The 27,119-nt window shown below is 41.8% G+C and overlaps 1 protein-coding gene across 13 annotated transcripts in view; it reads right to left on the bottom strand.

Moving 5' to 3' along the window:
* RBFOX2 (RNA binding fox-1 homolog 2) overlaps window positions 1–27,119 on the bottom strand; it is an 839,083-nt gene that overhangs the window by 149,133 nt on the left and 662,831 nt on the right. For all 13 annotated transcript variants that reach the window (XR_004538493.1, XM_033935143.1, XM_033935145.1 and 10 more), the window contains one exon: window positions 22,663–22,807. Coding sequence is in view for 12 of the 13 variants with exons in the window: in XM_033935143.1 (XP_033791034.1) it covers window positions 22,663–22,807 (145 nt within the window). In the remaining variant the exon portion in view is untranslated. The remainder of the gene's footprint in view (window positions 1–22,662; window positions 22,808–27,119) is intronic.

Raw genomic sequence — 27,119 nt, 5'->3', positions numbered from 1 at the left:
ACAGATCTTTCAAATTTCTGTCCCTTGTGTAAGCGATCCTCAACGGGACATCTTGGAAAACGGGCAACGTTTGCAAAATCTTCCAATTTTTCTTGATTATATTTGCAGGGATACATCCCTGCGCAGTAAATCTCATCACACAAGTTTGTACCCTGTCGTTAGTGTCTTGGCACTTGCTGCCCACCAACAACCAGTCCCGGTTATAATATCTGGCTCGTTTCTGTGCATGTTTCAACACTTGTGGAGGATATCCACGAACCCTTAATTTTTCACTGAACATTTTTGCTTGCATCCGATATCTACTGGTTGTAGAACAATTCCTCTTAATCCGCAAGAATTGGGAGAAGGGCAAGTTATTCCTTAAAGCCACCGGATGGCAACTGGTGTATTCCAGGATCGTATTCCTATCTGTAGGTTTGACGTGTAAATCTGTGATGAACGTGTCCTCTGATTGTGTAACAATGACATCTAAATACACTACCGAAGACCAATACGGGCCTGGTAGCTGGATTCATCACACAAAAAGATCATCGGTTTTTAAACAAACAGTGGCCTACGACCCCAGTGTTCTACACGTTACCAAAAATACACAAGGATTTACAGTATCCTCCAGGGAGACCGATCATGTCTTCTCGTGATTCGTTGCTAGAGCCAGTGTCCATGTTTCTGGACCAATTTCTGAAGTATGAGGTTTTGAAAGTTCCCTCCTATATCAAAGACACCACAGATTTTTTGAATAAACTAGCAACAGTGGAGGCATGCAATTTCCCGTTTGTGTTAGTGACCCTGGACGTCGTTTCTTTATACACCTCGATCCCTCAGGACGGCGCGTTATGCGTATTAAGAGACATCTTTGAGGGAAGAGAGAGACCACATGCAATACCCACTGATTTTTTGTTGAATCTGGCTAGAATCACCATGAAAGAAAATTTTTTCATTTTTGATGGCTCCATGTATAAACAAAAAACCGGAGTGGCCATGGGGGCTACTTTCGCCCCCTCAGTTGCTAATTTGTATATGGCAACGTTTGAACGTGAGTGGATTGAGTGTTCCCCATTTTTAAGCAAAATTTTCCACTGGTTCCGATACATAGACGATGTTTTCATGCAATGGAGTGGCACTGAGCAAGAACTACATCAGTTTCATATATGGTTGAATTCGTGCGAATCATGTATTCAATTTACGATGAAGTTCTCTAAGTCTTCGGTAGTGTATTTAGATGTCATTGTTACACAATCAGAGGACACGTTCATCACAGATTTACACGTCAAACCTACAGATAGGAATACGATCCTGGAATACACCAGTTGCCATCCGGTGGCTTTAAGGAATAACTTGCCCTTCTCCCAATTCTTGCGGATTAAGAGGAATTGTTCTACAACCAGTAGATATCGGATGCAAGCAAAAATGTTCAGAGAAAAATTAAGGGTTCGTGGATATCCTCCACAAGTGTTGAAACATGCACAGAAACGAGCCAGATATTATAACCGGGACTGGTTGTTGGCGGGCAGCAAGTGCCAAGACACTAACGACAGGGTACAAACTTGTGTGATGAGATTTACTGCGCAGGGATGTATCCCTGCAAATATAATCAAGAAAAATTGGAAGATTTTGCAAACGTTGCCCGTTTTCCAAGATGTCCCGTTGAGGATCGCTTACACAAGGGACAGAAATTTGAAAGATCTGTTGTGTCCTTCGATGTACCGGAGGACCCCTGTGGAGATATTGTCTTCACCACGGGGGTTCTTCAAGTGCGGCTCATGCAGTATCTGTGCTATGACTATGCAAGGATCTACTTTCACGAATCCTGTAGACAATAAGGTATATCATCTACAGCATTTTATGTCTTGCAATTCTGAATTTGTGGTGTATGCCATCTTTTGCCCGTGTGGGATGGTGTATATCGGGAAAACAATACGCTCGTTTAGAACGAGAATGTGTGAACATCGTTCCAACCTGAAGTTGAAGAAAACCAGTGCCCCTTTAGTTGAACACTGTCTTGAGTTCTCCCATACGTTTCAAGAACTAAAATGCATGTGTATAGATAAAGAGACAAAAAATGAACGGGGAGGTGATCGTCATACAAAACTTTTGCAAAGAGAGGCCAGATGGACTTTTCAGCTGAGGGCTTTAAAACCCACTGGCTTGAATGGGAACATCGGCTGGCACTCTTTTTTCTGACATGAAAAGTGACGTCATGGGGAGTGCCTTTAAATACGCATGCGTGGCGTTTTATCGCCACCGGCGCCATTTTTCTGATGAGTGAGAGTCTGAACTGAATGCAGTGAGTACTTTTTCGTGAAAAAAGTGTTAGAAACAATTGTTTACGTGTGCCATTGACGTATAGGAGTTTGAAGCACTTGTTTTTCTCATTTCTGTTCAGCTGTCAGAAAGTCCCCCGAAGAAGCCAATAGGAGGGCGAAACGGGTCCCGTCGGGCTCTTATTTGTGAACAGATAAGTGCATTTCATAATATACTTTTTTCAACCATTTACCGATTTAAAGAGTACGGTGCTATAGACACTGTCATAAAAAAATTGTTTCGGTTGGTTGTGAGGGTTTTACGACCAATGATGGTGATTTTGTCCTGCTGAAGAAACCATTGCTTGAATTGCTTATTTGGTGCATGGAGCAGGTTACTGAGGTCTTTCCCTCTTGAACAAGTACAAGCCAATTGTATGTGGAACCTGTATTGATTATTTGAATTTCTAAGAGGTTCTGTTCCATTAGTTTTGGAGTAGTAGTTGCTTCCGATTTAGTGTCAGTTATGGTGAGACCAGCCATTGTGACACTGGAGTCACTCTGGGGCCAGCAGCCAAGAGAGGGAATAAGAGATGCTGGATTCCCACGTGTTGTGGGTAGGGGATAGTAGACCCAGGGGTGGGATTGGTGTGACAGAAGTGAGATGGTGGATCCCTTTGGGGGGAGGATAATTATTGGAACTAGGTGGGAGTTGGAAGAATAGGGACACAAAGACAGATGCTGGACCTTGCAGGGCGCAGAGAGACACGGAAAATTCTGAACAGGAGGAGGGTGGAGTATGAAGACAGAAGTAAGATGTTGGACATGGGTAGAGTGAGTAGGGAGACAGAGGGGATATGCTGGACATGGTGAAGGGGGAAATAGGGAGACAAGGATAAGATGCTGAATAAGGAATGGAGGGAGTAGGAAGGTAACTGCTGGATTAAGATGGGGAAAAGAGGGGAGGTACTGGAATGCGTTCAATATATAATCATAACTGAGGCGTGCAGATGGGATCAGATGGTTTGCGGGGACTGAGCTTGTGGAGACGGGGCGGAAATGTGTTTTTCTTATTTCAGTCTTGGTAGTTTGCCAGTCCACAAAATAATTCTTTTATTTCTGCCGGTCCACGGGTGTAAAAAGGTTGAAAAACACTGTTCTACTAGATCAAAAGCTGCAAGAGTAAGTTAAAACAGAAATCCTTCCTTGCCCTATCCAAAGTGTCCTTCACTTCTTTAAACAAAGCAGCTAACACTAGTTTCACACTATAACATCTTCTAAAGCCCAACTGAGAAGGGTCAAACAACCTCCAGTTTCTAGAAATCCTTCACCAAGTTTTCTAAAATAAAGGGATGAGCTACTGGACAAAGGTTTGCACCCAAGGAGAGATTTAGAGGTAGCTTCTTCAATAAAGGTAATATCATTATCACTAAATAGTAACATAGTAAACGACAGCAGATAAAGACCTAACGCTATATCAAGTATGCCCAATAGCTGCACTCATTGTATATTCATGGTTAAATTATCTTTTTCTTAATATTTCTGGGCAATAGAACATAGAAGTCTGGCCGGTACTGTCATTAGGTTCCCACTGCTGGAGTTGCCATTGAAGCCCACTCCAGCCTACCTAACCATCCTGTCACTAGGGCTTCTATCAAAGCCCTCCCCATCTCATCCTAAACCAAACCACCATTAATGGAACATAGACCATGAAGGATTGCCCAGTACCAGCCTTAGTTTGTTTTATACCATTCATTTTCACTTTTTAAAATTTCATCACCGTTTCCATCTCCACCACACCCCTCGTGAGGGCATTCTAGACATCTACCACCCTCTTCGTGAAAAAGAATTTTCTAATATTACTCCTAAGTCTGCCACCTCACAACCTCAACTCATGCCCTCTAGTTTTACCATTTACTCTTCTCTAGAAAAGATTTGTTTCTATATTAATAGCTTATAAGTATTTAAATGTCTGTATCATATCTCCCCTGTCCCGCCTCTCCTCTAGAATATATATATATAAAAAATCAGGCCTTCCAATCTCTTCTTGTACATCTTTTGGTGCAACCTCATACAATTTTTGGTGCTTTTCTCTGGACAGAATTAAGTGTTTTTACATCCTTAACCAGATACAGCCTCCAAAACTGAACAAAGTAGTCCAGGATTGGTCTCATCAACAACCTGTACTGGGGCATCAACACCTCCTTTCTTCTGCTGTTATGCCGCTTTCTATAAAGCCCAGCATCCTTCTGGCTAGTCACCGCTTTTTGTTGTACTATTTCATTGCCTTCAGATCCACAGAAACTATCACCCCAAGGTCAATCTCCCCATCTGTGCATATCAGCCTCTCACCTCTCAGCACATATTGCTCCCTCAAATTTCTACTCCCCAAGTGCATCACTCTGCACTTCTTCGCATTGAATTTCAGTTGCCAAACATTAGAGCATTCTTCTAACTTTTATAGATTATTTTTCATGTTTTCCACTCCCTTTGGGAGTGCTCTGCTACAAATCTTAGTATTATCTACATCAGGGGTGTCCAACCTTTTGGCTTCCCTGGGCCGCAATGGCTGAAATTTTTTTTTCTGGGGCCGCATAAACACTAACAATAGCCAATGAGTCAAAAAAAGGTTGAGCAGGTCTCAAATTTGCAATCACTAATATAGAAGATGTATGTATCTAATAATAAACCTTCATTAAAGGGACACTGTGGAGAGGAATCCTAAAAAACAGTAATACTTACCCTGATTGAATGATCCTTCACGTGCACTGCTGACAGTGGGAGCAGCCACAGGCTTCCACATCCCCACTCTGATGAGCAAGGATGCGCGATCCTGGTTCTCCCATTCACTTCTATTACAGGTACAGTGAGCCTCTTCAGAGTGGGGATGCTGAATCAGCTGTCTGGAGCGCATGTGGAGGATCGTTTAATCAGGGTAAATATTACTGCTTTTTTGGGCTTCCCACTTGGAACTTAGGCTCCCTCAAAATGAACATCTCCCCTGTTGTAGATCCCCAAGCCTCACCAACTGACAGCCACCTCCTCCTCCTACAACTTCCCAAGTTCTGCAGCTGGCAGCAATATTGCAGAGATGCTGCCTTCCCTCCTCCCTGCCCCCCCTTTGGCTTTCATGCATGCATGAAAGCAGGGGCAGCTTGAGGATATTGCCATTGGCTGCAAAGCTTGGAGATTTTGAGTTGCCAGACTGGAGAAAGATCTCTTCAGTTGGCAGGGCTTGGAAATCCCCACTAGCTCAAGTATTTATAAATTGCACTCAGGCAGGGAGAAACCTTGGTGCCCATCCACTAATTTTAGGCTCATCCCTCCCCCAAATCAACTGAATACAAAAATAATTGTGATGCACATATCCCAAAGCTAACATATTCCAGTTAATAAATTCAAAATAAAACCATTTTTCTACCTTGTTGACTGGATGTTTTGTTTTTCCATCATCTTGGTCCCAGTTTCTCTTTCTGTTTTTTCTCTATCTTCAACTAAATCTCTTTCCAGTGTCTGCTGTCCATTTTTTTCTCCTCTTCTCTCGTTCCATTTCCTTTCATATGCCTGTCTCCAACGTATTGATTTTTCCCTTTCAGCTTTCTTAACTTTTTCTTTTCTGCCTCTGTCTACTCAAATCTTGCCTTTTTTCTCACCCTTCTTTTTAAATGTTCAGCTATCTCTCAATTCTCTATCTTCTCTGTCTCTAGCTCTCCCATTTTCCATCTCACTCCTTTCCCAGCCTCCTATTCTCTTCTATCTACTCCCCATTACCACATTTCTACCACTGTACTCACTGCTCTCTCACTCATCTTGTCATCTCCATTTTGACCTCATCCACATGGCTCACCGCTTTCAGAATCCCCCCTCTCTCCACTGATCAGGCTATAATGCTGTCCCTTTCTTTCCATCCCCCTAGCATCATCTTATCCCAACTCTCTTCCCTCTTGCCCTCCCATGGTTCAATTTCTCCTCCTCTATCTCCATGGTCCAACAATTTGCTCCCTCCCTTTTCTGTTTTTCTTCTTCCCTCCTTGATGCTGAACAATGAAATGCGGGAAAAAAGAGAGAGAGATGCTGCATCTCTCTGCCTTCCAACCACAGGCCTAACATTTCTCCCTCCCTCCCATCCCCAGATCCAACTTCTCTCCCTTTCTCTTTCCAACTGCCCCCATCCCATCTCTCCCCCTGCCTGCCTGCCTCCCTTCTCCAGGTCCACCATTTCTTTCTTTAACTTCCCAACAGTTCTCCCTTCAAGTATCTCTTTCCCTCTTCCTCCGCACTACCCCAGGTCTAACTTCTCTCCCTTCAGACCATTGCCTACCATCTCTCTGTCCTCTATTTCTGGTCCCATAAGCTTTCCCCTCACGCCCAATCTGGCACTTCTTTTAATACCCTCCCACCCCAAAAAAAAACCATCTCTGAACAAATCCCACTTGCTTTAATCATCTTATCCTCACTCTCTTCTTTCTAGACAGCATCTGTCCTCTCTATGTCTTCCATGCAGCATCAGCCCCTTCCATCCACTGTCTGCCCTCTCTCTCTCTGCCCCTTCCATTTCTCTGTCTGCTCTCTCCCCGTTCCATATATCTTCCCTCTTTCTATGCTCCTTCCATAAACTGTCTATCCTGTGCCCCTTTTCTCCTTTGTATATGATTCAGTTCAGCTTCACCCCCTCTCCATTTTACTGTCTCCACCCCTCCCCTATGCTCTGACATCTCTTTCTTCTCCTTTCCTTCCCTCCCCCATGCCCTGGTACCTTCTCTGTGGCACCTCTTCTCCCTCTGGTCTGGCATTTGTCTCCTTAGTTTCCCTTCCCTCCCCCCATGCCCTGGTATCTCTCCTCTCATTCCAACTCCCCCTTCCCCTCCATTATCTGGCATCCCCTCTCATTCCTTTCTCTCCTTCCTTCCTTCCCCCTGGCCAGGCATCTGTCTCCTTCCCTCCCCTCCCCTCCCCTCCCCTGCTCTGGCATCTCTCCCTCCCATGGACTTGACATCTCTCATTCCTCTCCCTTTTCCTTCTCCATTCTTCCCTCTCCCCAATTGAGTGCAGCAGCAGCAGCAGCAGCATTTCTCTTCCCCCCTTCCCTGTGCAGAAGCAGTCCATTTACCCCCACTCTCTGTTTCCTATCCGCTAACCAGTTTTTAAGCCATGTGAATATTTCACCCTCGATTCCATGTGACTTCCAAAGAAGTCATTCATGCGGGACCTTGTCAAAATTAATCCCCCCCCCTCACACACCCATCAGCAGTGCAGCATTCAACCCCAAATTACCCCTCAGGGCCAAGTGAAGCATTTGCTTAATACTGCTGATCCCTTACCCGTTCTCCAGCAGGGTCATGCAGAGCACTGGGTTGTTGGCCTTGTCCATGGAGCAGCTTGTATGTTCCACGTGGCCACGCACAGCAAGGGTTGGCACATGTGCACGCCGGGGAAGGATTCAATGGGTGCATGTGCCACCTGCAACTGCCCCAGCCTGGCTCACCCCCGGCAGGGTCATCAGCTCCTCCTCAGTGGCCGCATTGATGTTCGGTCACTATGGGCTCCCTAGGATCAGGCTGAAGTTACAGGCGGCATTGAACTTGCAGCTCTTGGAGCAAAAGCTCTGCCTGCAGCATTTGCTCAAAGCCGCGTGCAGTGTCTTCCATGCGCCTCCTGCAGCTGATCTGGAAGCGTTCCCTCTGATGTCGCAACGTCAGAGGGAACACTTCCGGATCAGCCATAAGAGGCACATAGGATCTGCTGCTCGTGGCTTTAAGCAAACGCAACATCAAGACGGAGGAGGGAGTCGGCAGAGGAAAACACCGCATGGTGAGCAGAGCCGCACAGAATTCTTCATGGGGCTCCATGCGGGCCGCGGGTTGGACACCCCTGATCTACATAAAGGCAAATCTCATTGTCTAACCCTTCAGCAATGTCACTCAAATATATTGAACAGAATCGGTTTTAACAATGATCCTTGTGGCACTCCACTACACACCTTTCCTTCCTCTGAGCGAATTCCATTAACCACTAACCTCTGGCTTCTGTCCATCTACCACTTTCTAATCCAGTTCACTATGGGTCCTAAATTCTGCCCATCAAGTTTATTCAAGAGCCATGGTGCGCCATAACCTGGAGTACTGCGTCCAGGACTGGTCACCATACATGAAGGTCACGGTACTACTTGAAAGGGTCCAGAGAAGAGCGACTAAAATGGTTTAAGGGGCTGTAGGAGATCTGAGAAAGTTATCATGCCGCTGTACCGGGCCATGGTACGCCCCCACCTGGAATACTGTGTCCAGCAAGTGCACGCCGTACATGAAGAAGAACATTGTACTACTCGAAAGGGTCCAGAGAATAGTGACTAAAATGGTTAAGGGGCTGTAGGAGTTGCCGTACAGTGAGAGATTAGAAAAACTGGGCCTCTTCTCCCTTGAAAAAAGGATAAGGAGAGGGGACATGATCAAAACATTCAAGATAATGAAGGGAATAGACATAGTAGATAAAGACAGGTTGTTCACCCTCTCCAGGGTAGGGAGAACAAGAAGGCACTCTCTAAGGTTGAAGGGGTTAAGATTCCGTACAAACGTAAGGAAGTTCTTCTTCACCCAGAGAGTGGTGGAAAACTGGAACACTCTTCCGGAGTCTGTTGTAGGGGAAAACACCCTCCAGGGACTCAAGACAAAGTTAAGACAAGTTCCTGCTGAACCGGAACGTATGCAGATGAGGCTGGACTCATTTAGAGCACTGATCTTTGACCTAAGGGCCGCTGCGTGAGTGGACTGCTGGGCACGATGGACCACTGGTCTGACCCAGCAGCGGCAATTCTTATGTTCCTAGATTTATGCATGCAATGTTTACATGTGGAACCATGTCAAAGGTTTTGCTGAAATTTAAGTAAATTACATCTAGTAAAGCTTATTCAAGAGCCTCCTATATTTATGCATGCGATGTTTACATGAGAAACCATATCAAAGGTTTTGCTGACGCCATTTTCTGATCTGCTAAGGCAGGTCGAGCTATTCGCGCTCGAACATACAGACCCCTGAAGAAGCCTTAATTGGCGAAACAGGTCCCGTTGGGCCGATTGTTCCAGCTCAATAAGCAAGCAACCAAGTATAAAGATAAGTGTCGCTGCTTTGCATACAATTTTATATACAACTCGTATACAAGTTCAAGCACTAAAGTTAAAATTTTAAAAATTCTAAAAATTTCAAAAATTATATGAAAGCCCGATGAAAGATAACTTGTGAACCTGTATCTGGCTGTTTCAATGTGATCATTGTTCAGCACAGGAATCTGAGGGCTTCATTAGTGAACCAAGAGCAAACAAGTCCGTCTTTGGGTTTATTTGTTATTGCTGGGACTTGACACCATTGTTTTTCAAGTAGTGAACATAGAACAGAAACATTTGTTTAGCAAGTTAGCTTTTTCCTCATCAGTCTCCACATAGTGATTTATAGCTTTTTTCAGCCTCATAATTCAATTTTTTGCCTTCCTCCTTTCACTAATATATCTGAAAACATTTATGTCAACCTTTTTTACTTTTCTAGCCATCTGCTCTTCCACTTGCGCCAGATATTTCTCTTCTCTTGGTTTCTTTCAATTTCATCTGTTATTCCTTTGTGTGCTCTTCGTCTTGAGATTTTTGGATTTCAGAAATGCCAACTCTTTTGCCTTTATTTTCTCTGTCACTTCTTGGAAAACCATTTCGGCTTCCTTTTTCTCTTGATTTTACTTACCTGAAGGTCAGAGGCCAATTTTATTGCTCCTTTCAGCTTGGACCACTGTTTTTCCACTTCTCTTATATCCTCCTATCCTATCAGTTCTTTCTTCAGGTACTCCCTCATTTTGATAAAGTTCGCACGTTTAAAATTCAGGACTTTGAGTTTTGTGTGGCCACCCCTCCACTTTAGCTGATATATTAAACAAAACTGTTTGCTGATTACTATCGTCCGAGGTGGGCACCAACTTGGATGCTAATACACTTTCCCCATTTGTAAGTACCAGATTCAGCATCGCTTCTTCTATCGTCACAAAATGCTTTCCTCAGGCAAATGGTAAGGCATCCACGATCTCCCTGCTTCGTTCCGAATCTGCAGACAGAACTTTTCAATCCACATCTGGCAGGTTGAAATCAACCACCAGTAGCATCTCCCCTTTCTTTCCCAACTTCTGGATATCTCCAAAAAGATTTTTATCAAGTTGTTCCGATTATGTCAGAGGTCTGCAGACAACGCTCATGTAGATAGAAATTCCATCTTCTCTTTTCAAAGCTATCCATATCGCTTCCTCCTTTCCCCAGGAGACCTACCTTCCAACCAAAATTATGAAACTGAGTAAGCCAAAGCAAAAATTAATCATTGATGTCTTTTGCCAAACACCACCGCCATCACATTTGGACAAGGATCCGGGAAACCATCTTTCTTTCTTTAATAATTTGTTTATTGAATTTTCAATCTATACCAAGCAAAAAAACTTGTACAGAAAGGAAATATACATAAGTCACAACAGCAGGAAATATTATATAAGAAACTATTAAGAATATATTCCTCAAGTCTACAATCAAAGATCCAAGATTACAATAAGTGGTATCAAAGACAGGAAATCTAATATAAGAAAAAAAAAAAAAAATAGCACCTAACACCTATGAACTGGGGAACACCTATTAATAGTGAGCTAATTACTCTCTAGATTTCACTCTATACACTTTGTTACTAGGAATGCAGTAAGTTCAGAAGGTTCAAAGAACACACATTTTAAAGACTGATATCTCATACATTTACACCAGTGGTCTCAAACTTGTATATCTGGATTTTCAAAAGGCGTTTGACAAGGTCCCGCATGAATGACTTCTTTGGAAAATTGCGAGCCATGGAATCGAGGGTGAAATATTCACATGGATTAAAAACTGGTTAGCGGATAGGAAACAGAGAATGGGGGTAAATGGACAATGCTTGGACTGGAATAGCGTCACGAGTGGAGTGCCACAGGGTTTGGTGCTCAGGCCTGTGCTCTTCAACATATTTATAAACAACCAGGAAACTGGCACGACAACAGAGGTGATTAAATTTGCGGACGATACAAAGTTATTCAGAGAAGTGAAGACACAGAAGGATTGCAAAGACCTGCAACGTGACATAAACACGCTTGAGGAATGGGCCGTGACATGTCAAATGAGGTTTAATATGGATAAGTGCAAGGTGATGGATGTAGGTAACAAAAATCTTTTACACAAATACAGGATGTCCGGTGCAGTACTCGGAGAGACCCCCCAAGAAAGAGACTTGGGAGTACTGGTAAACAAGTCAATAAAGTCATCCGCACAAGGTACAGCGGCGGCAAAAAGGGCGAACAGATGCTAGGAATGATTAAGAAGGGGATCACAAACAGATCTGAGAAAGTTATCATGCCGCTGTACCGGGCCATGGTACGCCCCCACCTGGAATACTGTGTCCAGCAAGTGCACGCCGTACATGAAGAAGAACATTGTACTACTCGAAAGGGTCCAGAGAATAGTGACTAAAATGGTTAAGGGGCTAGAGGAGTTGCCGTACAGCGAGAGGTTAGAGAAACTGGGCCTCTTCTCCCTTGAAAAGAGGAGACAGAGGGGACATAATCAAAACATTCAAGATAATGAAGGGAATAGACTTAGTAGATAAAGACAGGTTGTTCACCCTCTCCAAGGTAGAGAGAATGAGAGGGCACTCTTTAAAGTTAAAAGAGGATAAATTCCGTACAAATGTAAGGAAGTTCTTCTTCACCCAGAGAGTGGCAGAAATCTGGAACGCTCTTCCGGAGGCTGTTATTGGGAAAAGCACCCTCCAGGGATTCAAGACAAGGTTAGACAAGTTCCTGCTGAACCGGAACATATGCAGGTAAGGCTAGACTCAATCAGGGCACTGGTCTTTGCCTAAAGGTCTCCATGTGAGCGGACTGCTGGGCACGATGGACTGCTGGTCTGACCCAGCAGTGGCAATTCATATGTTCTTAAAATAAAACAGTTTCTTGATCATATGTCTCTTTAGCTATAAATTACAATATTATTATTATTAAGACTTAGCCAAAAGGAAAGATTTATAAACTATAAAGAGTTTTACCTCATGCAAAATTGTCATTTCTTTAATAAGATATTAAATATTTTTTCTGAGGCCCTCCAAGTACCTACAAATCCAAAATGTGGCCCTGCAAAGGGTTTGAGTTTGAGACCACTGATTTATACCGATATCTGAAGAAAAAAGATCCACCAATCTGGGCAACCCCAGGATTTAAAAGCAAAAACTGTCATCTGTGTCTCTGAGCATCTTGAGAAACATCTGGGAAAATTTGAATCTTACAACCCAGAAACAACTTATGTCCATGTCTTATCTGGTGCTAAAACAACTGTAGCAATCAACATTGAGGGTTTGGCTAAATCTTTATCAGAAGACTCCAAAATTGCTTAAACATTTTGAGGAATATCTTGATTGTTCTGTTAATGGGTCTGCAGATTCCTCATTGGCAAATAGTACACTTGTGAAAATGGTGGAATTGTTTCTTCAGGAATAGATAAAACTTCAAGAAAATATCTTTTAAGCATTTCCCTTGGTGTTATAATAAACACCACGGAAATTTCACCTGAGGAAAATTCAAAAATCGCAAATTATTATTACATATACTATTCTCCAAAGATTCAATTTTTCTTCTCATATTGGTAACATCTTTAACCACAGTATCTTATACTAATTTTACTTCAATCAAGTCTTTTTCAACTTTAACAACTTGGGCATTCAATGTCTCATTATCAGCTCTCATTGATTTCTTTACTTTAAAATTTAAAGTTTGGATCTGCGGTGCAGACAAATACATTTTCCCAAATTAACAACTAAGTCTACAGAGAATCCAAGATTACCTCTGCTGGTCTGGTCACTAGAAAATCCAGTAAATGCAAAGCCGATACTTGGGCTGAAAAAGATTATCTTCCAACTTCAATCTTGGGACCGTCTCTCAAGTCTCCCATTGATGTTGAAGGCAAAGAAGATTCAGTTCAAACAAGGACTTCTTCAGGACAGCTAATTTCCAGCTCTTCCAACAATCATAAACAAGCCTCAGACAGAACAGTACCCAAAACAATAGGCTTGGCTCGCCCCACAAACGGAGAGCTGCTATCCTGCAATTGTGGAGGAGGTGCTTTCTCGTTGAGTCTTAGAGTAATATCCAGCCCTGGGAGTTCAAACGAGTCTCCACTCTGAGCGGGAAACTCCAGCAAGGCACTTTCTGACACTTGCACAGCCCCCACTCTCCTCAGAAAGGTATCTATTGGGCCTTCTATGGCAGAGGTTAGATGCTGTGAGGCTATGGCTGCTAAATTCCCACAACGCTTCAGCATCTTGAAAACTACAACAAGAAAAACGCTAACAAGAGAAGACCGCAACAGGCATCAGGTGCATACCGTCATCTTGGATCCCAAGGAAACAACCTCTCTTATTAAACTACTTTACCAAGCTCCTAACTTGATTAATGTTGCTGGGGCAAAATCTGTCTAGATTTTATATGGAAAGTGTAGACAACCTGGGGAACTAATGCTAATGCTATTCACAAGAGGGACCAAAATTAGTGGGGTCATGAACATATTCTCTAGAGAAAAACTCATCTAGCAACCTATGTTCAATTGAATACTGTTGGACCATTCACTTCAAAAGTTCAGCTTAAATATTGGTAGTTTTCAGAAGAATATCAGCAAGCAAAATAGTTCCCTATTTGGACTGACCTCCTTGACAATTTGTTTAGATTAAAACCACTATTTAGTTTCAGCCACTGCAAATTATTATTCTTTAGCTTTTTCTTCACTGTAAACTATTATCTATTGAACTTATAGCATATCATTCTTGCTGCAAATGCCTTTTTTTTTCATATCCCTATGCTACTCTGTATACCACAATGACGACAGCTGTCATAGGACTTATTTACTTATCAGGTATATACCACATGAGAAATCCACAAAAAAATACTACAAGCAGTGGACAACAGAATAAAATGCAGGTTGGATAAAAATCAATGATTTTTTAAAAAAATGTAAAAATTGGATTTTTAAAAAAAGAAAATGATTTCTTGAGGGAAAAAATCTATCTAAAGACAGTTTTCTAGTTTAAGATAGTTATTCATCATGAAATAAGGATTAGGTTTTAATTATGTAGTCTGAGGCTGTATATTTATGCATGAAATGTTTATATTTTTTGATAAATGATTTCCATTAATCCTTTCATATCACAGACAATTTTTCTATCTAGAAGATATTATTACAGATGCTTGGTTTTTTTGCATGTCTCAAACCTGCTTTTGTGTTTGCAGAGATCACATGCTTCTTCACAGCAAAAATTTTATGAAATATACAGAGTTGAGAAAAATACCTTAGCCCCCTTGTTCCTATGCAAATCGATGTATACAGAATCAACCCCTATCAGTTAAGTAGTAAGTTTATATATCTGCATAAGGAGTTAAGTGTGAGGAAGAAGTGCAAGCAGTGAAAATGGAAGTGAAACCTTCTGAGCAGAATATTGCACAAGTCTTGGGATCTTCGAATGTATAGCCTGAGGTTTATTATATTATTCTCTCCTTGGAGGAGAAAACCTATAATGGCAGCAGGCTGTAAAACAGACCCAGTTTAAAATATTCCCAATGAAGTTCCTCTACCCATGGGTAAGGCAAGCATGCGTGCAAAATACAAACACTGTAACAAAGAAATGCAAGACCTGATGGCACAAAAGAAACATGAGAAGTGCTTTGATGAAGATGACAAAAGGAACATGTTTAAACAGGCAGGATCTTCAGGCTGGTAAATGTTTTGATTTCATCATTATTTCTTAAAGGTTGTCTTGAAAAATTGTCATATTTGAGAAAAATGTATTTGCTCTTATTACTGCATGTTACTGTCATTTTAATACAGTTATAAAGAAATAAAGAGTTGAAACAAGCAAATATTCCTTTTTTGGGCAGTACTGAGTGGCAGTGAATACAATGAGTAATACTTAATAAGCAGAAATGGTATCAATAAGAAAACAGCAGTATTGACTTTTTTGCTTAGGGGAATCTTATCATCAAATTAAAGGATTCAGGAAACTATCCACCCTTGAGATCACCATCCTCCTGTTCTACAGTTTCAGAGTTATTTTCCAGGATAGTATTTCAGTCACATTACATATCTACAGTGTATCATCTAAAAGAAAGAAAAAAATCCGACCATCCAGGAACCACCATAGAAAAGTTTGTGATAAAAACCAGCAGATTAGAAAAACAGGTAATTGATGAAAAAATTGCCCAGTTTGTTTATGCGACAAGATCTTCTTTCTGTTTTGACTGAAAACCCACACTTCATTAATATGATTCAGTGATTGAGACCAAGATACAGTTCACCCAGCAGAGCAGATGCTGCAGGTAAACTGCTGGATAAAGTATATGACAGAGAAATGGAGCAATGTGCACAACAGGTCTAGAGGGTAAAATTGTTAACGTAAATCTTGATGGGTGAAGTAATGTTCACAATGATCCTGTTGTATAACAGAAAAAGGGAATGTCTTTCTTGCAGCAACAAGTGATACCTCAGAAAATGCAAATATAGCAGAATACTTACAGGAAGCTATAATAAAATGTGAACAAAAATTCAAATGTGTAATATTCAGTTTAGTCACAGACAATGCTGCAAATGTATCCAAGATGAGAAGAAATTTAGAAGTGCATGAAGAGAACACCAAGCTAATAACCATAAGTTTCAGTACTCCTAGCCAAAGACTTCAGTGTCCCAGAACTAAAAATTAATGTTGCTGAAATTGTTAAATACATCTGTATCAATAATTTTGTAGCATCAGCTCTGAAAAGAATGGATGAAGCCAAGCTAACACTCCCACAAGATATCAGATAGAACTCTGTAGAGGCTGTTTTGAGCGTATATCAAGAACTGGCCTATTTGGACAACATGTTCTCTTAGGCTTCTACAGCTGGCGTCACGATTGTTGTTGTTGTCTGGGTCTTGCGGCTTCTGGGTAGGTAGAACTGATATTTCAGCCATCATGTTGTGGCTTTCTTTAGGGTATGCTGTGAGGTCTGCAGTTTGTCTTTATATATATATAAAGACAAACTGCAGACCTATATATATATATATAGTGGCCCCACTGACCTGATTGAGAACAGGGAAGAACATTGGTCTCAGATTTGAATTTGGTGGGAAAGTTCGTTGGTAACACAAATTTGAATTTTGGCAGGAACAGCATATCCTAAAGAAAGTCACAGCATGATGGTTGAAACATTGGTTCTACCTACCAAGACGCAGAGAGACCAGGACAACAGCAACAATCATTTCAGAAGAGAGTTTGTGAACAAAATTGAAATAAATGGCATAGTTACAGCCAAAATCCTCAACATTGGGATTAAGAGAAATGTTGAAGATATGCTGAGAATCCTGAAATCTATTTCTGAAGCTTTAAAGAAAATACAGAAAAATAGTTGTATTGCTGATGCTGTTGAAATTTGGAAGGAACTAAGTGAGCACTTAGAAACAAAACTGCACAATGACAGAATTAAATTACAATCCACTCAGCAATATCATCTCACATCAAAATTCAGAACATTTCATTTCATTTTACAGGACTAGAACCAAATCCTTAGCTCTTATAGCTCTTACAGCTTAGCTCTTCATTGATCCAAACATAACCATATTTTTATGTGTATATTTCTTATTATATCTTATATTATTCAATAATTTTCTCAATTTTCATAAATTTCATTTTCAATTTTCTCAATTCATTTCTGCAAATGCAGTTAATTAAAAAGACCTATCTGAAATCGTCTTCCTTCAGTTGCACCTCTCCCGACATGAATTCATATTTCAATACTTTCATCATGGTCGAGGTTCAAAATTGAGGTGGTTAATTATTTTACCACAACTGCAATGATAAAAATATTCACTCATTTCTGTTCATATTTAAACATCGCTCTTCAAACATTCTCTTAAAAAGTTTTTTGTTATATTCACACCAAGCAAAAGGGAATTGGCAGAAGGGTACGTTTCTCTGATGTATTATCAGCTGATCATTTTAAAAGCAGCATAACTGGAGATGCCGTAGCCATTTTTGAATTAAGACAAGCAGTGACAATAATGGTAAGATTTGCTTGGTGTGTATATCAGACTAGTATTTTAGCCCGTTACATTAACGGGTGCTAGAAGTGTGGTCGGCTCTCGTAGTCCCTTGCCGCCGCCCCCCTTTCCCTTTCTGATGTCTCAACTCCAAACCTGCCGACTCCAGCAGCGTCTGCAGCACTGTACACACACTGCTTTGGGGCCTTCTACAGCCCCAAAGCAGCATGTGTAGAGTGATGCAGACGCTGCTGGAGTCGGTAGGGTTGGAGTCGGGACCACGGGAAGGGAAGTGAAGGGGGCGGCAAGGTGAAGAACTTACTTTTACCAGAGCAGGGAGTCCAGCGCTGGTGGCAGTCCTGCCGGCGAGTGTAGTTAGGTGCTGTAAGGCTGGGGACCCGAACATGCGCACTCCTGCCACCATGGACCTACATCTCACGGAACAGGGAAAATGGAACACGCAGGTAAGAGTGTGCATGCGCGGCTAGGGTTTTATTATATAGGATTGTAATCTGTCAACTATATAATATGTATTTTAACCTGTAAGCCGTTCTGAGCTCTTTAGGGACAACAGGATATAAAACGAATTAAATAAATATAACAAAAAACTTTTTAAGAGAATGTTTGAAGAACGATGTTATTTAGATATGAACAGAACTGAATGAATATTATTATCATTGCATTTGTGTTCAAACAATTAACCACCTCAGTTTTGAACCTCAACCAGCAAGAGAGGCAGTAGGCCCTCTCGACGACCAAGGAAGAAAAGGGTGCATCAAAGATGACAAACAGATTGCAGATAGGCTAAATTCATTCTTTGCCTCTGTCTTTACCAATGAGGACACTACAACAATGCCAGAAACAGGGAGGGTATTCAAGGGAGACCTAGAGGAAAGCCTGACCACAGTGAATGTGGATCTGGACAAGATATACTATCAGATTGACAAACTAAAAAGTGACAAATTCCCTGGACCGGATGTATTAAAGGAGCTTAAGGTTTAAATTGGAGAACTATTACAAACTCTAGCTAACATGTCAATTAGAACCGGGAAAATACCAGACGACTGGAAGATAGCGAATGTCATCCCAATCTTCAAAAAAGGATTGGGAGGAGAACCGGGCAACTATATACCTGTGAGTCTCACGTCGGTTCCTGGGAAGATGGTTGAAGAACTAATCAAGGATAGCATAGTGCAACACCTGGAAGATCATGACCTGATGAGAGCAAGTCAACACGGCTTCAGGAAGGGGAAGTCATGTTTGACGAATTTACTTCAATTTTTTGAGAAGGTGAACAAACAAATCGATAGAGGAGACCCGGTGGATATAATTTACTTGGACTTCCAGAAAGCGTTCGACAAGGTCCTGCACGCAAGGCTTATGAGGAAACTACTAAGCCACGGAATAGAAGGGGACGTACTCAGATGGATAGGCAAATGGCTAGAGAATAGATTGCAGAGGGTAAGCATAAATGGGAATTTCTCGGACTGGGAGAAGGTGACAAGCGGTGTGCCCCAGGGCTTGGTTCTTGGGCCCATCTTATTCAATATCTTCATAAATGACCTGGAAGAGGAAACAACAAGTAATATAATCAAGTTTGCAGATGACACAAAACTATATCGGGCAGTTGGGTCACAAAAGGACAGCGAGGATCTCCAGAAGGATCTGAACCAGCTGGAGAAATGGGCGGAAAAGTGGCAGATGAAGTTTAACATAGAAAAATGCAAGGAAAAACAAGGAACATGAATATAAAATGTTAGGTGTAACGTTGGGCAAAAGCGAACAAGAAAGGGACCTGGGGGTACTGATAGACAGGAACCTGAAGCCGTCGGCTCAATGCGCAGCGGTGGCAAAGAAAGCAAACAGGATGTTGGGCATGATAAAGAAGGGGATCACGAGTAGATCAGAGGGCGTCATAATGCCGCTTTACAGAGCAATGGTCAGACCACACTTGGAATACTGTATCCAACACTGGTCTCCATACCTAAAGGAGGATATAACCCTGCTGGAGAGGGTGCAGAGGTGAGCCACGAAACTAGTAAAAGGTATAGAAAATTTGAGCTACAAAGAACTCCTCGGAAAATTGGGACTGTTCACCCTCGAAAAGAGGAGACTGTGAGGGGATATGATAGAGACTTTTAAAATACTAAAAGGATTCAACAAAATAGAGCAAGAAACATCGTTATTCACATTGTCAAATGTGACACGGACAAGAGGTCATGGACTGAAACTGAGGGGCAGCAGACCCAGGACAAATGTCAGGAAGTTCTGTTTCGTACAGCGAGTGGTGGACGCTTGGAATGCTCTCCCGGTTGTGACGGAGACTACCATTCTGGGATTCAAGCGCAAGTTGGATGCACACCTTCTTGCAAATCACACTGAGGGATACGGGTAATCAAGGTCTCCATCAGGGAGCACCTAGCTTGGCCTCCATGTGTGCTGGTCGCCAGACTAGATGGACCTAAGGTCTGATCCGGTGAAGGCGTTTCTTTATGTTCTTATGATTTCAGATAAGTCATTTTAATTAACTGTGCATTTGTAAAAATAAATTGAGAAAATTGAAAATGAAATGCATTAAATTTATGAAAAGGAGAAAATTATTGAATAATAAAACCTTAGTCGCACATGCGCACTTGAAACTCCGTGCCTCCGCATGCGCAGTAGAAGAACCGCCAAGTAGGGAGAAACTGCCAAGCAGGGAAGCGTTTCAGTGTAGTGGCAGCAGTCCTGATCTGTCAATCCCCCATTCCTTACCCAAAGCAGAAGTGGCAGCGCTGTAAACATGCTGTTCGTAGCAAGCCCTGGCAGGGCCTTTCCTCTGTTGCATCACTTCAGATGTCTGTTTCCAGTGCTGCCACTGCTGCTTTGGGTAAGGAATGGGGGGTTGGCGGATCAGGACTGCTGCCGCTGCTACTGCTTTGGGGCACAGAGAGGGAGGAGGGCTTGTTAGGTCAGGACCACTGCTGCCGCCTCGGGAAAGTAATGGGGATCCAGAAGGCCAGACCCACACGGAGGGAGGGAGGGCAGACCTGTGGGGGAGGTGGACCAGGGGTGTGTGTGTGTGTGTGGAGGGTCCATCAGGGTGAAAGGCTGTGGAGGGGCAGCCTGCCCAAAGATTCAGTGCAATGGCCAGAGAGGAAGTAGGTAGGGGAGGGGGGTGGGGTTTGAATTGGTGCAGGCTCTGGTGTTGGGGTGCGGTTGGGTGAAGAAGGTTAAAGTAATGGGGAAGGGGAGAGTTGCAATACCTCTGGGAGGGGCAGGGGAAAGACGAGAGAGAAATTGGTCCTGGGGTGGGGTACAAGAGAAAGGGTAAAAAAGGAAGAAAAGCTGGGTGAGGGTGGAATATAGGGATAGGAAGAATGGCCTTGGAGGCAATGGAAGAAAAGATAGATAGGAATGGAGCTGGGACTGAAAGAGTGATAAATGCAGTAGAGGATCGATGAGGGCCAAAAGGGCACAAAGGACTAAGGAAATGGTGATGGATAGCGGCGGAAACAATAGAAGAAAGAAAGAAAGACAAAGACAGACGGGGGCAGGTAGAGAGACAGAAAGAAATAAAGGGGGCAGGTAGAGAGACAGAAAGAAATAAAGGGGGAAGGGAGAGAGACAGAAAGACAGACGGGGGCAGGTAGAGAGACAGAAAGAAATAAAGGGGGCAGGTAGAGAGACAGAAAGAAATAAAGGGGGAAGGGAGAGAGACAGAAAGACAGACGGGGGCAGGTAGAGAGACAGAAAGAAATAAAGGGGAAGGGAGAGAGACAGAAAGACAGACAGGACAGGGAGACAGAAAGAAAGAAAGAAAGACGGGGCAGGGAGCGAGACAGAAAGAAAGAAAGAAAGAAAGATAGCGAGAGGGAGAGAGAGAAAGAAAGAAATTCTATACATCTATTCTAGCACCCGTTAATGTAACAGGCTTAGACACTAGTTATTGAATAATAAGATATAATACAAGAAATATACACATAAAAATATGGTTACATTGGGCTCAATGAAGAGCTGAGCTGTGAGGTCTAAGAATTTGGTTTTAACAGCAATCTTAAGATCCTGTAAACTACAATGAAATGTTTTGAATTTTGATGTGAGATATTGCCGAGTGGATTGATATTAAATTGAGCCTAGTTTAATACAATAATAAATTGAAGAATTAAATTACAAGCATTAAAAACCCAAAATGGACATGCATTGTCTCTAGATCATTTTTAGTAAATATTCTCAATATCTAGTACCAGGGTCAAACCTTAAGTGCTGAAGAGGAGGAGTTAGCTATGACATGGGTATCCAGGAATCATCCATCTGTAATACCAACTATAATAAACTTCAGAGCTAAGGAGGAGCCATTCAAGAAACATCTTTGGTGAGGATGCTTTAAAGAAAGTCACACCAGTGAACTGCTGGCGGTCTCTTATTAAGCACTTGGATTTAAAGACTATTTAAATAATGATTTCACTTTTAAGAGCAACAGCTTCTTCTGTTGGAATAGAAAGAATATTCTCTCTCTTTGGACTCATTCATTCCAAACTGAGAAATCATTTGGGACCCGATAAAGCAGGAAAGCTTGTTTTTCTTTTCCAGATTATGAACAAACAAGAAGATAAAGATGAGTGAGTTATAGAAGGCAGTATTGTTTCATGTGTGGACCTGGCTGATAGTCTAAGTTTTTTTTAACCAGATCAGTTAACATAGATGTTTAAGCAAATACAAGATTGCATATGCATAGCATTATTATTTTGGTTACATAAAACTATTTAAATTATTAAGGTTGTGATTATTTTCCCCTTTCAATAAAGTACAGTAGTGGAAGATGTCCAAATATAAACGATTAACCTATAAACTCACAGTAATTTTAAAATTATTTATCTATTTCTAATATTATAACCAAATCAGTAATTTTTTATATAACTGTAAAAATATGTTTTTCAAAAAATGAAAACATTTGATTGTAAATATTAAGATTATACCAGCAAGAATGAGTCTTTCTGTAGAAAACCATGATTTAAATCAAGTCTTTCTGACTAGTGATTTAAATCTATTATATTTAAATCAAATCCACCCTGGAAAATGTAATTATTAGCTGCAATGGAAAAAAATGAGGTCTTCAAGTATTTACTGAAAAGATTAAGAACATGAGCTCTATGCTAGAAGAACCTATATGCGACACTATGGTAAACTGATTGACTTTAGTAAATGATGATTTTTTTTTTTCAGGCTCACTATGTAACAGGACTATTATACGGCACTTCCAGGAATCTAGTTCCTCCTTGACCCCTCAGGAGTCTGAGGGGGTACACAAAGGATTGTTGAGAACAGTACGATGCAAAACCTTGTGCTTACCCTGGGTAGGTGGGAATAGCTGCTGCTGGGGGCACAGCCCTCACGGCTCCATACACAGTTCGCCCTCGACCTCTCAGGTGAGCTCCTCGAAAAGCAGCTGCTGTTGTGGCAGCGGCAGCAGCAGTAGGGTATGGAAAGCCTGGAACTGCAAGGAAGGAAAAGAAAAAAGGGGTAAGAGAACAATATCCACAAAAGCCTCAAGCAAGGGAGTGTCTAGGCATCCCCTCTAGAGGCTACCTGACATCAACAGTAAAAATAAATACAGAAAATATAATCAGAAAGCAGATGCTTACATTAAATACTAGAGATGGGCAAAACTGACCAGAGTTCAATGCTTTCATATTTATTAATTTCCAAAAAAGTCTCGTATATGGAGCACAAGTGCCTCTATCTGTGCCCAATCTTTAAGATCACATGTATGTATACCAACTTCAAAGGAAAAAAAAGTGAAATTTATTTATGTCTGGTAATTTCGCTTCCATGAATCCCACTAGACCAGTCCAGGCGATTGGGTTGTGTTCCCTTACCAACAGATGAAGGTAGAGAAAATGGCATCACCAGTATAAGGACTGGTACAGTCTGGAAACCTTTAGTATGCCAATGCCAGAGTTCTTCATGCAACTGAAAAACTCCTTAGGATATCAATGTAGAATATCTTAAAATCTCTTATCAATTAACTCTGTTTAAGAGGCTGAAGGAGGGAGAGTGAACAATACCCTCAAATGTACCCTGGCATCGTAGTCTTCCAGGGCAGGGCCTGGACTGGTCGAGCAGGTCTCAAGGAAAGAAAATTCACAGGTATGAATAAATATGACCTCATTTATCCTGTTAGACCAGTCGATGATTAGAATGTGCAAGAGCAATACATCACAGAGATAGGGGAAGACAAAGTTCCTTGAATGATAACTACTAAAGTCCACTTCCTCCCTGGTCAAAACATTTTGTAATGTTTTAGAAATGAATGAAGCGATGATCAAGTTGCTGCCTTACAGATATATTCTGGGGTGGCTACCCAGGCCTTTGACCAAGAAACTGTTTGTGTCTGCATGTACTAGGCCCAAAAGCACAGTAGTATTTTCTAGAAAAGGATACAGATGGCCTCATTGACCGCCTTAATCTACATCAAGGATGTCCAACCTTTTGGCTTCCCTGGGTGCACTGGCCGAAAAAAAATGTTTCTGGGGCCACGCAAACACTGCAGCAAGACAGAGGAGAGAGCCGGCAAGACGGTAAACACCCAGGGGCAGCAAAGAAAAACACTGCATCGCCCTTGGCCGGGGCCGCAGAAAATACTTCACAGGGCCGCAGGTTGGACACCCCTGATCTACATGTTATGGAGGACTTTGAGGATGCCAACCCTTTGCACAAATCATCAGACAAGATGAACAAGCCATCCAACTTACTGAAGGTTTGCTAAAGTCAGAAAATGCAGGAACAATGTGCGAACATGATGAGCCTTCACGATGATTCCACCGAGTCCACTACTGTGGGGCTGGAAGAAATCATGTAAATTTGGGAAAACAAGGAAACTACGTTAAGCAAAGGAACTATACGGAGAGAGAATATCTCATCCTTGAAGTCTAAGCACAGGTCCCTATGACCTATAAGCAACCAGCCACTAGGAAAACCATCTTCAATACAAGGTCCTTCAAGGAGGTTCCCTTCATAATATCAACTGGCTGTTTGCCAGGACACATAGCACCAAGTCAACCCACCGCGGTCAAATGCATCTGACATCTCATAAGATCCACACTACATCAGGGTAAGCCACAGACCCTGGATGGGTTGGCTGAGGCAGTGGGTTCCCTAGCAGTATAGGCTCACATACATGATCTCCATCACTCAAAACGAAAGGGTCTGAGGGATTGCCACTACAAATGTACATCCAAAAAGCCCAGGGTAAGTGAAGCTTCACCTCAGAGAATGCTAAGAGCAAGGGTCCCAATGAAACAACACTCTCTGTAGCATCTATTTGAAGGCTTTTGCCCAGGGTACCACCTCTAACATTGCCACTAGGGACCTGAGCAAGTGAAGGTAGTCCCAAGTTTAAAGGGCCTGCTGCTTATAAGGAATAGTCTTTGAGCTTGCAACTGGAGCATACATTCCACTTGGAGAATACTGTCCTCCGGTTCATTCAAAACATACCATCAGGATTCCAGCTGTTTCAAGTACCCTGATTGGCCCTTGGCTAAGCTCACTAATCAATTACCCCAGGGTAAAACAAACCAGCCAGGCAGCTCTGCCACTGTTTTTCAGAGGCTCTGCACCTGAATGCACTGGGCATCCTCAGATGACCCTGACCAAAATCTCACTGGGGTGGAGGGAAGGGATTGGCCTGAATATTCTCCCTGTCAGAGATATCTGCCCAGAGCTTATACTGCTCATAGTCTCTCCAGAAAACAGCAACCAATCCACTGCTGTCTTTTTTTAAATTTCTTTTTAATAAAGCTTTATTTCCCCATCAAACAGTACCTGATTTTTACCCAAAGGAGTTCTGAGGAAGGGAGACTGGGTAAGAAAGAAAGACTTAGGGGAGGGATCAATACCGAAGCAAGGGGACCACAGCAAGAGTGCCTCACCGAGTGCAAGTTCATGGGTCAGGCTCCAGAGAGACAGTCACCTATCAGCTCAACTGGCGGTAAGGACTTTGGTCCAACCCCCAGGAGTATTCAAGGCAAGAGACTCAACCTCAGGAACTGCAGGCCATGGACTGCTGCCAGATGAGTCAGGCCCTGGAACAAAACCTCACCAGCCAAAACTAAACCATTTGCTAGAAGAAGAAAAATACTGCATGTTTCCAGATTATACCAGCCCTTATAGCGGTGATATTACTGAAGAGTTCAGTGTCTCTACCTCCCTCTGCTGGTAAGACAACCCAACCCAATTGTCTGGACTGGTTTAGCAGGATGAAGGAATCATCCTGACATCCTGCCAGTAGGTGTACCGTGTTAGCAAACAGCACTATACAATTTGCTTGTGTAAATTAAAAAAAAAAAAATTAAAATAGTAGGAAAGGAATGATAAAACACACTTTTCTATTCCTTTTTAACATCCAGCAAACTCAGATAAGGACCAGAGAGGATGTTGCAGTTCTCTAAACAAGGTGCTCTTAAATAGCCTTTATAATTACACAAATATCTGAAATAAATACAAGCTGTACTGTGTGAATTCATAGGCAGTATTCATTTTATTCAAGTCCCACATTTACAAATTAAAGTTCTATTTTTAAATATAATACTAATCTGTACCACCAAACTGCAATCATTTCAGCAGCAGTACCTTAGGAGTTTATTGGCACAGAGGCAACTAGGCCACAACAGGTCAAATATACAGGATTAAAAATATTTAAAACAGGCTCAAAGCTCACTAACTGAATCAAGTTATGTCATTTCCTCTGTAACATTGCCAAAATGGCACCAGTTTGGATTATAATTGTCATTTTAAATCCTAGTCCAATTTGCCCATCCCTAGGTAAAACAGCAACTGTGTTCATTCTTTATCACGCACAGCATGCAGCTTGCAATGAAGGGTGCATGCATACGCTTCCACAGACAGGTGCCACTCACATGCCTCTGTTTTACTATGCTACACAATTAATGAGACCTTCAGATTGTCATGCTGTACCAAGTTTTCATACTCATGCCTAGCTTAATTAGAATATACTTAATCAATACATTTTTCTATTGATACAAATAACTTTTTTTCCAGAAATTTCTTAGTGGGATGCATGCAAGGTCTGACAAAATATTGTTTTCGTCCCCCTCTTCTAAACAGCATGCGGTCAGAAAAAAGCAAGATGAAGCTACCACATGCTTTATAGAATTTTATTTTTGCTTAGAAGTGAAGATAAAAAAAAGGTGGGGGAGGTAAAAGATTTGCATAACTCTGCAGCACTAAAAACGTGCTATATTTACAGGTTTACATGACCTTTCTATAGCAGTATAAGGTGCTTGTCATATTGATCAAGTGGAGGTCAATCTTTATAAACCCAGTATTTCCCAACTCATATTCCCTGAAGACCATCAATAAGTCTGTTTTAAGAATATCTACAATTAATAATCATGAGATGTATTTACTTGTAATTTAGGTCAAAGAATTAAGATCAAAGAACAAATCTGGGAACACTTATTAAGCATGTCCTTCTCATGGTTAAAAGATACTGTGAAAAATCAAACGAGACTGGTTGAATACAATCGCTCTGTGATCAAGTCCTAGTTTGCATTTAAGCTATTACTAAACATATCAAGCCTACAGTAAGCTATATTTAAAATGTTCTCCAGTGAAACAGAATCACACTAAATCTACTCACAAAGAAGAAATGCATACTGATTTGAGTTTGAGACTACTGCTCTAGAGGCTCACGGTTTGCTGAGTCAAGAGTTTTGGGCCAATGATCTGCCACAAAGTTGTCCAGACCCTTTTCAAAGGATAAATTAGGTTATTACCTGCTAATTTTC

This window comes from Geotrypetes seraphini, chromosome 2 (assembly GCF_902459505.1).
Source record: "Geotrypetes seraphini chromosome 2, aGeoSer1.1, whole genome shotgun sequence".
Classification (NCBI taxonomy): Eukaryota; Metazoa; Chordata; class Amphibia; order Gymnophiona; family Dermophiidae; genus Geotrypetes; species Geotrypetes seraphini.
Note: the sequence above shows the minus strand (reverse complement) of the source record. Positions and strands in the feature narration are given on the sequence as shown.